This window comes from Mustela putorius, unplaced genomic scaffold (genome assembly GCF_011764305.1).
Source record: "Mustela putorius furo isolate JIRA1106 unplaced genomic scaffold, ASM1176430v1.1 tig00000056_pilon_pilon_pilon, whole genome shotgun sequence".
Lineage (NCBI taxonomy): Eukaryota > Metazoa > Chordata > Mammalia > Carnivora > Mustelidae > Mustela > Mustela putorius.
In genome coordinates, this window is record NW_025421263.1 from 8,652,975 (window position 1) to 8,667,980 (window position 15,006).

General features: G+C 36.3%; 1 protein-coding gene across 17 annotated transcripts in view; it reads left to right on the forward strand.

Moving 5' to 3' along the window:
* The window catches only part of RAPGEF2 (Rap guanine nucleotide exchange factor 2), a 239,962-nt gene that overhangs the window by 213,867 nt on the left and 11,089 nt on the right, over positions 1-15,006 (forward strand). For 15 of the 17 annotated variants that reach the window (XM_013048270.2, XM_013048273.2, XM_013048271.2 and 12 more), the window contains 11 exons: positions 2,349-2,456; positions 2,544-2,747; positions 2,847-2,955; positions 3,417-3,663; positions 7,592-7,749; positions 8,299-8,539; positions 10,540-10,923; positions 11,778-11,989; positions 12,083-12,206; positions 12,791-12,814; positions 13,882-14,105. In XM_013048270.2, coding sequence (XP_012903724.2) covers positions 2,349-2,456; positions 2,544-2,747; positions 2,847-2,955; positions 3,417-3,663; positions 7,592-7,749; positions 8,299-8,539; positions 10,540-10,923; positions 11,778-11,989; positions 12,083-12,206; positions 12,791-12,814; positions 13,882-14,105 — 2,035 coding nt within the window. The remainder of the gene's footprint in view (positions 1-2,348; positions 2,457-2,543; positions 2,748-2,846; positions 2,956-3,416; positions 3,664-7,591; positions 7,750-8,298; positions 8,540-10,539; positions 10,924-11,777; positions 11,990-12,082; positions 12,207-12,790; positions 12,815-13,881; positions 14,106-15,006) is intronic. The other 2 variants (XM_013048272.2, XM_013048277.2) reach the window with 1 other exon arrangement.

Below are 15,006 nucleotides of genomic sequence, written 5' to 3' on the forward strand. Positions count from 1 at the left end.
AATCATTAGGACAGCGAAGCTTTTCATTTCATATCCCGAGAGTCCTAAGCTTACAACTGAGCCAAACTCTCCAGCTGTCAAAACTTAGTTTGAGTGTTAACTCTGCCATGTACTTTATGTGTCATCTGACCTTCCTGAGAATCACTTATTTACTTTGAAATGAATAATTAGCAGCCTTTTGGGGTTATTGTGAATAGGAATAATAGAAGTAAAGTTCTTTTTGTAGTCCTTGACTCAATTCACTTAATACCTCTTAACACATACTACATCTTAAAAGTTATTTGTTGGTGGTGGTATTTGGTAGTATTCAACTTATGATTTATGAATCTCCATTTTCTAACCTCTGATAGGCTAGTAAGACCTTTAAATTGGCTTCTTAGCTGCAAAATTTTAATTTTATGAAAAGGTTTTATCTTAGATACAGTTTCAAGAGAGGTAATCTTCTGGGTTTCCTAAACTTGAAAAACGGACAACAGCGATAGTAAATGAGCAAAAATTAATATAAATATCAAAACTTGACTCCTAAGTATATATTAACTATAAATAGTATTTTAACTGTAGTTAAAAAATTAACTATATACCAGGGTCCCTGTTTGGCTTAGTCAGAAGAGCATGTGACTCTTGAGCTTGTAAGTTTGAGCCCCACAATGTGTGTAGAGATTCCTTAAAAATAATATCTTTTAAAAAATTAACTGTGGGCACCTGGGTGGCTCAGTCAGTGAAATGTCTGCCTTTGGCTCAGTGAAGTATCTGCCTAGGGTTCTGGGGTCAAGCCCTCTGTTGGACTGCCTGCTCAGCAGGGAGTCTGCTTCTCCCTCTACCTGTTCCCTCCCCTGTCCATGCTCTCACCTCTCTCTCTTAAATAAATAAAATCTTTAAAAAAAAAATTAACTATATACCATCACTTTTGTTTCTCTACTGCTGAAAGAATACCATGCTTAATTTTCTCACTCTAATTAAAAAGTTAAGATGTTTGAAAGCAATTCTATGGAAAATTTCTTTTATGTTATTTAAAATTTAGAAAATTAAACTCATAAGTAAAACAAATACTCTTATATTTAAAGTCACAATTAGGGGTGCCTGGGTTGCTTAGTCAGTTAAGCAGCTGCCTTCAGCCCAGGTCATTATCCCAGGGTCCTGGGATCGAGTGCCGCTTCGGGCTCCCTGCTTAGCAGAGAGAGCTTGCTTCTCCTTCTCCCTCTGCTTGCTGCTCTACTTGTGCTCTCTCTATATCTGTCAAATAAATAAATAAAATCTTCTTTAAAAAGTCACAGTTGTACTTTTCTTTTAAGGGAGAATGCACCAGTGGGGAGCAGAGGAGGAGGAGAGAGAGAGAGAGAGAGAGAGAATCTTAAGCAGGCTCCATGCCCAGCACTGACCCAGGCATCCCCATTTAGTAAACTTTTGTTGAGAATTCACTCTATTCCAGGCTTTGTAGTGAGTCTTAAGGATGTCTTTAGAACATAACAGATAAAGCTGTCCACGTGGAACTTAATCTAATGAATGTCACATACTTCTCACTGGGTACAACACAAATATTCTATAACTGTGCATTTGTATAAAGGAGGTATAGGGCTCTGTGAAAACAAGTGTGAAAGTGTGAGAAAGGCTACATATTTTTCCCGAAGAATTATAGATATTAAAAGTCTCCGAGATCTTTTTTTTTTTTTAAGATCTTATTTATTTATTTGACAGAGATCACAAGTAGGCAGAGAGGCAGGCAGAGGGGGTGGGGGAAGTAGGCTCCCTGCTGAACAGAGACACCAGTGTGGGGCTCGATCCCAGGACCCTGGATCATGACCTGAGCCAAAGGCAGAGGCTTTAACCCACTGAGCCACCCAGGTACCAAAAAGTCTCCTAAATTTAATGTCAGCAAGTAAGATGTAATTCCCAATAACTCCCAGCTAGTTCCTTCCTTTTACAGTTTGTTCCCTTATAGCTCTTTGTAGGCCTAATACTATTCATTCCTTTTATCTATTCTGCCCTCTGCTGTTATTTTATAGTTTCTGTTTTCTTTTGTATTAATTTATTTTGGTTTTATTATAGCTTTATTTTTATTATGACCAATTTCAAGTATGTTTTGAGAGTAAATAAGATACAAGTACAACCCTTCACAGATACAAAACCCTTCTTGGCAAAATAACAAAAAGTCTGTATTCATAATCTATATGTTTTCAGAAGATGATTTTCTTATGAGTAAAATCCTTGCTGTGAAGAGTTTTATTTTTAGTTTATTGTCCATTGTTATTAAGTAAATTGTTTGTTAGATATCTTTTTTGAAATGACTTTAATTGAACATTTTTAGTACTGAGAAGAAGAAAACCTATTGAAAACAATTGATTTTTCAGGTTACACGGGTAGTATTATTGTGGGTGAATAATCACTTCAATGACTTTGAAGGAGATCCTGCAATGACTCGATTTCTAGAAGAATTTGAAAATAACCTGGAAAGAGAGGTAATATTTGTGATTTTAAAAAGTGATCAATTTTAAGTTCATTGAATTCAGCCTATTTTTGAAACCACTCTTTCTGAACTTTTATAGAAAATGGGTGGACATCTAAGGCTGTTAAATATTGCATGTGCGGCTAAAGCAAAAAGAAGATTGATGACATTAACAAAACCATCCCGAGAAGCTCCTTTGCCTTTTATCTTACTTGGCGGCTCAGAGAAGGGATTTGGAATCTTTGTTGACAGTGTAGATTCAGGTAGCAAAGCAACTGAAGCAGGCTTGAAACGAGGGGATCAGGTATAGTATTTCTAAATCCAAACTTAAGGGTGAATATTGGTGTCTTTTTTCCTTCAATTAATTGGGATACTGAAATAAATTTCATAATTTTATTTTTAGATATTAGAAGTAAATGGTCAAAACTTTGAAAATATTCAGCTGTCAAAAGCCATGGAAATTCTTCGAAATAACACGCACTTATCGATCACTGTGAAAACCAATTTATTTGGTAAGTAGTTTTGCATACTTTCATTTTTCTCCTTTTGGTCTTTATCACATTTAGGTCTTAATCATGAAAAAAAGACATTTTTATAAGTAATATTTCAAATATAAGAATCAAAATATAGTAAAATAAATACATATGTATATATGCATATAATTCATTCTAAATCACAATCTGACTTGAGGACCATAAAAATTATTATTGATAAATGTTTTAAACATCCATTATGTTAAATACCTATAAATACCACTGCATTTTAACTTATTCTGAATGGAAGTGGTAGAGCAACCTAACAAAGCAGATTTTTGGTGTCATTCATTCATTGGAGCAGTATTTTTCAGTAGGATTATAGTTTTTGAGAGCTGAAGTGTCTATTTCTTACCTATTTCCAAATCCTACAATTTCCTTTGAATTGCTTACATTTCTTATAATGGGCATTTTTTTGTGTGTGTTTCTTTTCATTTTAGTATTTAAAGAACTTCTAACAAGATTGTCAGAAGAGAAAAGAAATGGTGCCCCTCACCTTCCTAAAATTGGAGACATCAAAAAGGCCAGTCGCTACTCCATTCCAGATCTCGCTGTAGATGTAGAACAGGTGATAGGACTTGAAAAAGTAAATAAAAAAAGTAAAGCCAATACTGTTGGAGGGAGGAACAAGCTAAAAAAGATACTTGACAAGACTCGGATCAGTATCTTACCACAGAAACCATATAAGTAAGTGTCTATGAATTTTCTGTTATTTTATTGTGTTAAAATGATATGTAAAGATAGTGATATAGTTAATGTTTACACATGAGTCTAAAAAATGTTCTAAGCTTTATAGCTGAGCTTTCTTAGAAGCAATATTAAATAACCACATTGATTTTAATCTCCTATATTTGCCACTTACTTGTCTAACGCAAGCTTCATTAGCACTTTCTCATTTCGACTTTTTTTTTTAATTTCTTGAATATAAAAAAATTAAGAATATGTGTTTGCTCCTGTTTCACTCATGGTTTGGAGTTATTTTTGCTACTTTTTCTTTGTTTCTGGATTTCTTCTCTACCATCAGTATCTGCTTTTTGACAACCAAATCTCTGCTGCTTTTGTTGCTACTCTTCATCCTTGCCATTCTCTTTTTTCCTGTTTTCAGTTATTTAATTGTTGCCAGGATAACACTAACCAAGCACAAAACTCCTTTCTCTCAGTGGGCTCTACAGTCCATAATGTGAGGTATATTCTTGAATCTCTCCTTGGGTGCTTAATTTATGCCAGGAGCTCAGACTAGACAAAGTTGTAGGTGTCACACTTTTTAAGTCTTGTTTGCCTGTTTGCTTGCTTATTTCTTCATTGTAGCTTCTTCTGAGTCTTGAAATCTTTTATAAAACTCAGTTACCATTAGCAAAGGTTTTTGTTTTTAATATTAAATAACCTGGATGTAATACTCCTGGGTAACTTAGTTGGTTCAGCCTCCACCTCTTGATTTTTTGTTCAGGTTTTGGCCTCAGAGTCCTGGGATTGGCAGTATTTGGTTCTACGCCCAGCAAGGCGTCTGCTTCTCTCCCTGTCTGTCTGTCTGTTTGTTTCTCTCTCTCTGCCCCTTCCCTCACGCACATCACTTGTGCACGTGCTAATAACTTATAAATAAATAAGTAAATAATATGTATACACCAAATGCATTTATTTTATATTCCTCGAACTACAGTGATATAAGAGATCAGTTCAAAGCATGTAGGTTATATTTCTTTCTTTGATAAAATAATGGGTCTTCCTAGAGAAGCAGTAGATACAGACATTCAGAACTATATCAAACATTTCTTAAATTCCAATTCAGATAAAATTTTATCCACAGATTAGAGAGACATGGCCCAAAATATAATATTGATGGGAGTGTCAAACCTGTGTTGTCCCCACTGAACTATAAGGATTGGTGGATTTGTATCAGCTAAAAAGATTTCTACAGCAGAGTCCTAAGGATAAGCAATGAGTATAATGGTTTTATTTGTACACTTGAGAGCATGTTTATATTGAGTAAGTTTCTAATAAATGATGGATTAGGCCTGTTAACATTACAGAAAATAGAAACTGATTTTTAAAGTGACCATTCTAGATTAAAAAAAAACAAAACAAATTTTTAAGTGGACAAAAAAAATTACTTAAATGTAGAGTTATTAGCAGCACAATAACTAAAACATCCTCCAGTCATATTTGACCATGAGTTAAATATGAACCTTAAAAAAAGTTAAATAAAAGTCAGCATGACCGTGGCAAGTATTAATAGAAACATGACACGTAAGAACTGGGATATAAGCCATCCACAGTATAGGATATTGGCAAAGAACACAATATGAGAATACTGTGTATAATTTTGTTCTGTGTGTATTTAAAAAAGATATTCAAAATCTGGAGAAGGAAAAGAAGGTAATCAAGATGTGTAATTTTGAAACACTGAGGAAACATCTTAATTTGTATTTATGCGCATGTATGCCTCTTAAGTGCTCTGTGCTCTTGGTTTTATTATGAAAATTATTTGAAATAATTCATACATATATAAAGCAACTGAAATTTTAAAAAATTATATTTAAAAGATGGCTCAATAAAGTGTAGGATCTATTTATTATATGGTGTGATAGACTTGTTTAATACTAGTTACTACTTAAACTTTGCTCTTCTAGAAATTAGCATGTGTTCACAAAGATTTCTTTTTAAACAAAGTCACTAGTCAGTTACACAAATCTTCTAGATATACTGTGGTTCCTTTCCCCACCAAACACTGTCAGTATTACAGCAGCTAAGATGCTGGATGATGCAAGGGGGTATAGCTCAGGGGTAGAGCATTCGACTGTAGCTAAGATGCTGGATGATGCGAATTGGCAAGGATAGGCATGGTGGAGTGGGGGAACAAAAAGGCGGAAGAAAAGGGTGAGGAAAGAGGAATATAGGATTCAGATCTGGTTGTAAGGTAAGTAAAGAAAGACTGATGAATCCTGAGAAAAGAGGGACTAAATCAACAAACTATAAAATCAACAAAGGCCAAAAAACAGCTTCGGTAACTGAGAGAGTTGGAGAGAGGAAACAGAAGATATGCTCAGAGAGGGACGTTTCTGAATTAAGTCTTGAATATAAAGTAGTTTCAATCCAAGAGTAGCCTCGTGTCTGTGGAAAAGAGAGAGAGAGGCAAGAGTTAGATCTTCATTTTCAGTGTTAAAATGTTGCTGAGAAACATTTCTTAAGAAGGTAGCTCTGGTATTTTTAGCTATTTGCGGCAGTAGTAGTCCAATTGGCTATATCTTTGGCCTGAGCCCACAGTAGTTGTCTCATGTCATGGATTCTATCTGAGATTTTTTGGCAGAAAAGGTGGTTTATATGGATGAAAAACAAAACTTTACTAATAATGTGAAGGTTTTAATGTTTCACAGAGCATTAATATTTGTCTTTATATGCATGCCAATATGTGTTTAAATTGAAATTGAATTTTGTCATTGTACTTACCTATGAATTTGGAAGAATTTACACTAAAATCTTTTTTATGTTGACTTGAAAAGAAAAAAATTTATCCTTGCTTATTTAACTACAGAATTTCTATTCTTTCCCCTCTCAAAATAAAGAATGCAGCTAGATTTTTTTTAATCACAGCCATTAAGATAGTTGGTACTATGATCAAGCTCTAGTGTCTAAAAACCTAATTGATACTAAATATAACATTATCTAATGTTACTTTGGACACCTAACCTTAGTACAGTTTTCTTTCTCCTCGTTTTAAGGTATTTCTAGAAATTAGTTGCTTATGATCTAGTTATTTCGTGTGTGTCCAATGCTTATTATTTTAATGTTTTGTTCTGAAAACGGCTGACCCTTCAATTCTAGAAATAATTTTTACATGTTATTAAATCACTTTTTAAGAATTGTCCACAGTAACAGACTTTTTACAAATGGCACTAGTTTCATAGCTATCAATAATAAGCAGTATTTCTCTGGAGAACATAAATGTCTTACTAGAAATTTTGAGTAGAGAATTAAAAGTGAGTCATTGGATTTCCATTTCCTCTTCTTTGATGCTAAGAAATATCACCATGCATCTTTGCTTTTTTATGCTTTGTGTAATTAAGAAATAGTGTCAGTGTCAGGGTTTCTTTACATCTCACTCCATAGAGATCTCTTTTATTTCTCTGAAACATTGGAGAATGAAATTAGGACAGTTTGGATTTCTTTTCCCCTCTGTTAATTTTACTCTGTTTCTTCAGTTTTTAAAAATTAGATTTTAAAATAATTTATCATTCTGATGCATAAATTATCAATTGAATGAGACTGAATACACTCATTTCTATGTGCTTTTTCTTAAGTCTATTTCCAGGAGTAAATAGAGATTATCTTCTCTTGAATATACTGATAAGCTACTAGTATTTGTTATGCATTGTCTAGTGAAAAAGACAGATTTTGGAGTAATATATGCTTAAGGAACAACATGATAAGTTGAGTTAGATACACTTAAGCCATACTTGCTTTTGCTGTTTTCAACCAGATTTATTAATGGTACTTTTAAATGAACTGCAAGTCTTAGGAAATACGGTTTATTTATGGTTTGCATCTATTACGTATTGATGAGTGTTATAGCCTTTTCACTTGTAGATCACTGATTTTCTGATTTTTCCTCTTTGTTCAGTGATATTGGGATTGGTCAGTCTCAGGACGACAGCATAGTGGGGTTAAGGCAGACGAAGCACATCCCCACTGCACTGCCCGTCAGCGGAACCTTGTCATCCAGCAATCCCGACTTGTTGCAGTCACATCACCGCATTTTAGACTTCAGTACGACTCCGGGTGAGCCCCCCGCCGCTTTTGTTTTCTTATAGCAATCTGTTTGCTTCTAACATAATGGTAATGCTCTATGCTCTTGGTTTGGCATGGATTATGTCAAATGCTGAAAGTCAGAATGAACCCTAAATTTCAAACAACCAGAATCAGTTCTTTTTTATTCTTCAGACTAATTTGATACGGCAATGGCAAATCAATCTCTCTGAATTTGTTTTCTCGTTCATAAAATGAAGATAACACATACCATGCAGATTATTACTAGGTCATACTAAAATAAATGGAGGGAAAGGAATATTTTAGGCTAGCTTAATGGGATTTTCAGTATAATAAAGAAGAATTTGATTTAAATTTTTTTTTTTTTTTTTTTTTTTTGCTATCAACCTGACAATCTTGAATTTAGTATGTTGACTGCTCAAGTCTTTGAAGAAGGATTGTAAGGGAGAGATGAAAGTTCAGTGTTATCTTTTCTCAGGAGGTTTTTCAGATTACTTCACTTAACTGTATTACCATATACTAAAATCTGTTCTACTTATATATGGCCTTTATTTCCCCCAGACTTGCCAGATCAAGTGTTAAGGGTTTTTAAGGCTGACCAGCAAAGCCGATACATCATGATCAGTAAGGACACCACAGCGAAGGAAGTCGTCATTCAGGCCATCAGGGAGTTTGCTGTGACTGCCACTCCAGATCAATATTCACTGTGCGAGGTCTCCGTCACACCTGAGGGTGTAATCAAACAAAGACGACTTCCAGATCAGCTTTCCAAACTTGCTGATAGAATACAACTGAGTGGAAGGTACACAGTATCTCTTCTGTTGGATTTCTTTAACCCCTCATCTGGCCCATGTGGACATCTAAAAGACGAACAAAGGGCTTTTCAAAGCGTTTTTAAAATGAATTAAGTACCCCTGCAAAGTAGAAAGAAGTATTTATTTCTCTGTCCTCCAAGAATTGCTATATCAAAGTAAAATACCCCATAGATTGTTGACCCTCACAAGGATCTCTTTAGAACCTTTTCCAAAGCACGGCATTGTGACCTGAATGTTCTTGTGGCCTGTCTGGGCACCAGCAGTCACCTCTTAGACTCGTCCTTAAGGACACCAGACCGGCAGAACAGTGGAGTATACCTCATGTAAAGTCACAGAGTTAACCCTGATGCGCTCTTCTTGGATGTATACATTCACAGACATATTCTTGAAGAACAGTCTAGTGTCAGTTGCTCCTGCCTGCCTAACTTTCCTAGGAGCTTCATTTGTTTAGATGACACTACCTAGGACTATGTGGTTGCCAGTGCTTGCCTGTGATTGTGCATTACATTAGGAAAAATACCTCACTCTAGAACTAAACTTGTAGTTGGTCTCCTGCTACCTGTTTATCTCACATATTACCTGTGAGAAAACATTGTACCTGGTTTTGTGAGTCTAGTGAATGTTACTTCCCTTATACATATAATTTGTATCCTCAAACCACAAATTAGTGACAGTTGAAAAAGTGGTTAAGTTTTGGCTCTCATTCAATGACCAGATTCTGAACTGATGGAATAGTAAATAGTTCCATAAATCACATTTTTTTCCCTCTCTTGCCAGATGGTGTTTTATTGTCCTTGACTTTTCCATAATCTATGTCTAAACCTGATTTAATTCATTCAGAACTTCATTTTTCTTGTTATCAACTGTAACTTTCACACTCTCCTTCACCCTCCTTTATTTCCACCCTGACACTAGCAGTTAGTTTCGTTAGAATGTACACTGAGTTATCTGTAACCATGATGGAGTTCTACAAGTCTCCGCTGAGGTGCAGATTCGTGATTCACATTCAAGAAAATTATAGACGAATACGGGTCATGGGTTTCATGAGTGATGAAAACTGGGAACGTTGAGTCTGTGAATGTAAAGACCTCAAGGTATGTGTTTCCTGTCCTGGTTGCTTTGGTGAAATATGTAACAGGCCAGTTTGGCAGGACACCCACTGTGCTTATTCTGTTTCCTTCTTTATGGAATTTGGCCTAGGAAAAGCATCTGTCTACAAACCCCACCCTTCTTCCTCCCCGCCTCCCACCAAAAAAAAAAACACAGGGCAAACATCTGGATTCTGTTTACAGCAAGTTGTTTACAGAGAGAAAGGGGTATTAATGAGTCTCATCTGTCACCGATATTAATGATTCATTAATATTTGGGAGGCTCTGTTTCCTCATCTGGTAAGAATAATACCTGCCTCACTTGTAGGGTTTTTATGAAAATCAGATATTTAAAAGTTAAAAATCTGTTTTAGGATTGTTGTACTCATAGTATCAAACAGAGGGGGAATGGCTTATAGGTTTCTTTCTTTCTTTGGTATTTGAAGAAATAGGTAAACTTGGACTAATCCAGTTTGGATCCATCAATAGTGACAGATCCTCTCTGGAAAAATAGGGAGATGACCTGTGTCTGATCTCTCCCACTGCCTTCTAACTTTAGAGCCCGTTTTCTTATTTACACAAATTTCAAGTTTAGGTCATTTCTGTCATTTTTAGCAAAAACAGAAAAAATAATCTAGAAAGCAGAGAAAGGCAAGAGAAAAATACATTACAACTCGTACAAGTGAAATGACTTGGGACTCATTAGCTTCCATCAGTGGCTTTTGGAGGTGATTCTGTCAGTTGGTGACTGGGGCAGCAGCTGCATTCTCTGTCCTTGTAGAGAATTCTTCCATCCTTCAAGTGAACGTCTTTGTTCATGTTGTCTGCAGAGGAGCATTACTCTTTCAAGTAATGTCATGAGAGTACTGCTTAGGCTTTGAATTCTGTGTTTTTCATAGGTATTACTTGAAAAACAACATGGAGACAGAAACTCTTTGTTCAGATGAAGATGCTCAGGAGCTGTTGAGGGAGAGTCAAATCTCCCTCCTGCAGCTTAGTACTGTTGAAGTTGCCACACAGCTCTCCATGCGGAATTTTGAACTTTTCCGTAACATTGAACCTACTGAATATATAGATGATTTATTTAAACTCAAATCCAAAACCAGCTGTGCCAACCTGAAGAAATTTGAAGAAGTAATTAACCAAGAAACATTTTGGGTAGCATCTGAAATTCTGAGAGAGACAAACCAGCTGAAGAGGATGAAGATCATTAAGCATTTCATCAAGATAGCACTACACTGCAGGGAATGCAAGAATTTTAACTCAATGTTTGCAATCATCAGGTAAGAAAGCATACTGGTCCTAAGACTCATTTCAGTTTGTAGATCAAAAATAAATATCAATCCAGGAACACCATATAATTTGTGTAAGTATAGCGGTTTTTAATTGAATCATATTCAATGATTCTTTTTCTCTGAATCCAATCATTCTTAAAGTCTCCTGTAAGCTACATGTAGAGCCCAGGAAAGCTATATTCACTACCTTTTTTTTAGTTCTACAAACTAAAAAAATGGCCAAATTACTTGAATTTCTCCAAACACCAGTTTATTTCTCTGTAAAATAACAGTGCCCCGGAGAGTGACTGAATAGATTAAATGGTATTATGTGTATGGAGTTCTATCAGCTAGCACAAAGCAGATGCCCAAATGTTCATTTTCTTCCCTTTTAAATGCTTAGATTGAGGCTGGAAGAAAATATAAACTGAAACAATTAACAGTATTGATATTCATGATTATTATTGGTCATCCTCTCTCACTAGGAATTTGATCATACTCTCATTACTATTATGACTTTCATTTTATTACTACAGGATAGTTGGCTAGTCTGTTTTATCAAATACCCGCCCACTATGTGCCAAGTGCTTCTCTATGTATGGAGACAAAGCTGCAAACAAAATGCTACCTTCATGATATTTCACATTCTGGTTGTTTGTTCCCAAAAAACAGACTAGAAAGGTACAAAGGGAAGACGAGTAATAATCCTTGGCCTTGACCCTGCTTCTGTCTTCAATTCTCATTACCCAGAATTATTCATAGTTTCTTATGAGTCCTGTAAATTGCTATGTATATACAGTATAAACACAGAGGTGTTTTATTAATGGGTAATTTGATTTTATGTCACTTTTTTTTCCTTCCAGTGGTCTAAACTTGGCACCAGTGGCAAGACTACGAACCACCTGGGAAAAACTTCCCAATAAATATGAAAAGCTGTTTCAAGATCTCCAAGACCTGTTTGATCCCTCCAGAAACATGGCAAAATATCGCAATGTCCTCAACAGTCAAAACCTACAGCCTCCCATAATCCCCCTGTTCCCTGTTATCAAGAAGGATCTCACGTTCCTTCATGAAGGTTAATATAATGTAGATTTTCTGTCTGCACTTGTGGAAACACAGAATAAATGAATCCAACCTGATCCCCCCTTTTCTTCTTTGCCAATTATAGGAAATGACTCAAAAGTCGATGGGCTAGTCAATTTTGAGAAGCTAAGGATGATTGCAAAAGAAATTCGTCATGTCGGCCGTATGGCTTCCGTTAACATGGACCCTGCCCTCATGTTCAGGACTCGGTGAGTGTGTAAAGTTAAGCAGCGCATGTGGGATTAGAGAAGTTGGGTTTAGTGCTTCTTGATAAAGGAGAAATTTTCATGTATTTGTATTTGTAGCATGGTAGAAATTGTATTAGGTCGTGCCCAGAATCCCCCAGGAGTTCAATTTGAAATAAATGTCTTATTCTGCATCAGGTACACTTCTCAGTAAAAATAGCTTGTCCGCAGAAATTTTTCATTTGACACGAGGAGAACTCCCAATTTGTGGAGCTAAAACTCATAATTGATAGCATGAACAAAAATATGTAAAGAACCCAAACAATATTGTCTCAGTATCTATACAATGGATTTAGTTGTCAGTAGAGTCAAAATGGTTAATACAGTGAAGGAGAGGAGTTTTTAGAACAAAAATTTTAAATATATCTGTCTTTTGAGCCAGAAGAATATTGCCAGTACAGTTGCGTGTGTGAGGTGATTATGCAGTTTAATGTTTGTGAGCTTCTAGTACTGCTTACCCAGAAGTCTAGTCCTTTCTTTCTGAGCTTGTGATCTTTCTGTCTCTCTTTCTACACCCATGCTTCAACCTCCATGGCTCTCAATTACAGGAAGAAGAAATGGAGGAGTTTGGGGTAAGTGGTGGAGACCTTGCAAACCCACACACGATTCTTATTCTGCTCATTGCATTGTTTTCTTACCTGCTGTATTTTCTGGTGCTTTGCATTTTTTCTTAACCCTCTTGCTCTAGCAGAATTTCAGCTGGCAAACTGACTTCAAGTTTAATCTGTTGGGGCTTTTGCTTTTGAGGTCATAATCCATGACAGCCATGAAAAAATTGATGATGGTTTTGGGGAACTGTAGGCCAGGCATACTTTGGAACTTTCAAAAAGATTTTATTTTAATATAATTTGTGTGCTTTGAAATGGAGAAAGCCTAATGCGGGGTTATGGGAGGAAGAACGTTAAAAGGAAAAACTGTGCAATTTAAATACTATAGCACAGATATTTAATTAAATATGTATAATATAAAAAGTGCCCCACGTGTTAAAACTAAATTTTTATGGCTCAACTAACTACTATTTTCATTCTGTAAACCAGTACTTTTTAAACAATCTTAACAATTCATATACTAGTTTCTATATATATATATACACACACGTTTATATTTGCATGATCATTTTATTAACAAATTGACCCATGTTACTTTAAAAACTCATTACATTTAACTCAAGGAATAAAGGAAACAATAGTGAGCAGTGTGGCTAATTTTATTTAAATTTATATAAGACCTCCTCTTTAAGAGAAGTAAATGTAATGTAAATCTGTAAATCTCAACGATTTTCACTATGTATTGCATGAGCTTTTATATATAGCTTTTTTATATATAATCATTATTATTTGCTGGCTTCTGTGAAAGAACTGCCTTGAATACTGTATAGATGAGAAAAGCAGAATTTCCTAGTTGGACTAGAACCAGGTGCCAAGCAAATATATGTTTGTATGTGTGTGTGTATGATTTTTTTTGACTTAAAAAACATTTTAATCTATATTAGCCTATATTTCTCTGTAACAGTTTACTTACCAGAATGAGGCATGTGATCTTTTGAATGTAAAATACTTACGTAAGTCTTGGCATGTTTCAAATAGAGGCTGTAATCCCGTGCTAGAGTGAGCTGCATACCTGCCTTTTCATCTTCCAGGTCTCTCAGCCAGGGTAGTACAAATGCAACAGTGCTAGACGTTGCTCAGACAGGTGGTCATAAAAAGCGGGTACGTCGTAGTTCCTTCCTCAATGCCAAAAAGCTCTATGAAGATGCCCAAATGGCTCGAAAAGTAAAGCAGTACCTATCCAATTTGGAGCTAGAAATGGATGAGGAGAGTCTTCAGACGTTATCACTGCAGTGTGAGCCAGCAACCAACACATGTGAGTTTTTCCCTTAAGTGGCTGTAGAATCTGACTGGAGTGCAAATTCCTGTGCAGTGGGATGGGTCGTGACAAATAGGGCCTCAGCGCAGAGGGGTAATTAGCATCCCGGGGACACACCAGCCTTTCCCTTGAATGCTGGTGTTGATACCGTGCCGTACTGTCCTGGGCTGGGCCTTGTGTCTTGACCAGGTTAGTGTCAGGAGGGCGACATCAGAGACTGACTTATGGTGCCTGCTGTTTAGGTTGCATTCCTTTTTCTCACAAAGATGCTTCCAGACTGAAGGGCAGCCCGAGAGGGCTGAGGGGCCTACCTTGTCGGGGGGGGGCCTGTCCTGAGGCATGCGGGCTGCCTTTTAGACCCTCAGCCTGGACAGCAGCCAGCACTGAGTTCACCTGCCACATCCCGCCGTAACTCTGCTGCACCATGAGCCACAGCTCAGCCGAAGGTGCAGCTCCACAGCCTTTAAAAATCTGGCCGGGCTGGAAGTGGGGACAGCCCTCCGTTTACTTGCATCTGCATTTTTGTGAGATAGAGGCATTTTTACTTAGGACACTTTTGGGTCTTTTATGGGCAGGTCTGAAGACACCTTTTATAAAGACTTTAACTGTTAGATGACTGGAGAGGATTCAGGTTATTAGATTTTCCCAGGACGCTATGAAACATGGTGTGTCAGGGTGAAGAGTTTGTTCTCTAGAGTCAGAGATTGATTTGAGTTCAAATTCTGTTTGTTCCGCAAAATAGCAGTGTCACCTTGGGCAAACTATTTGAGCTGCCTAATCCTTAGCTTCTTTATGTGTAAAATGGAGGAAGTATATCTATGTCACTGAGTTGTTTCAACTATTAATATATTACACATACAGAATTTCATTGCCCTACTAAATTGGTTTGCCTTCTATA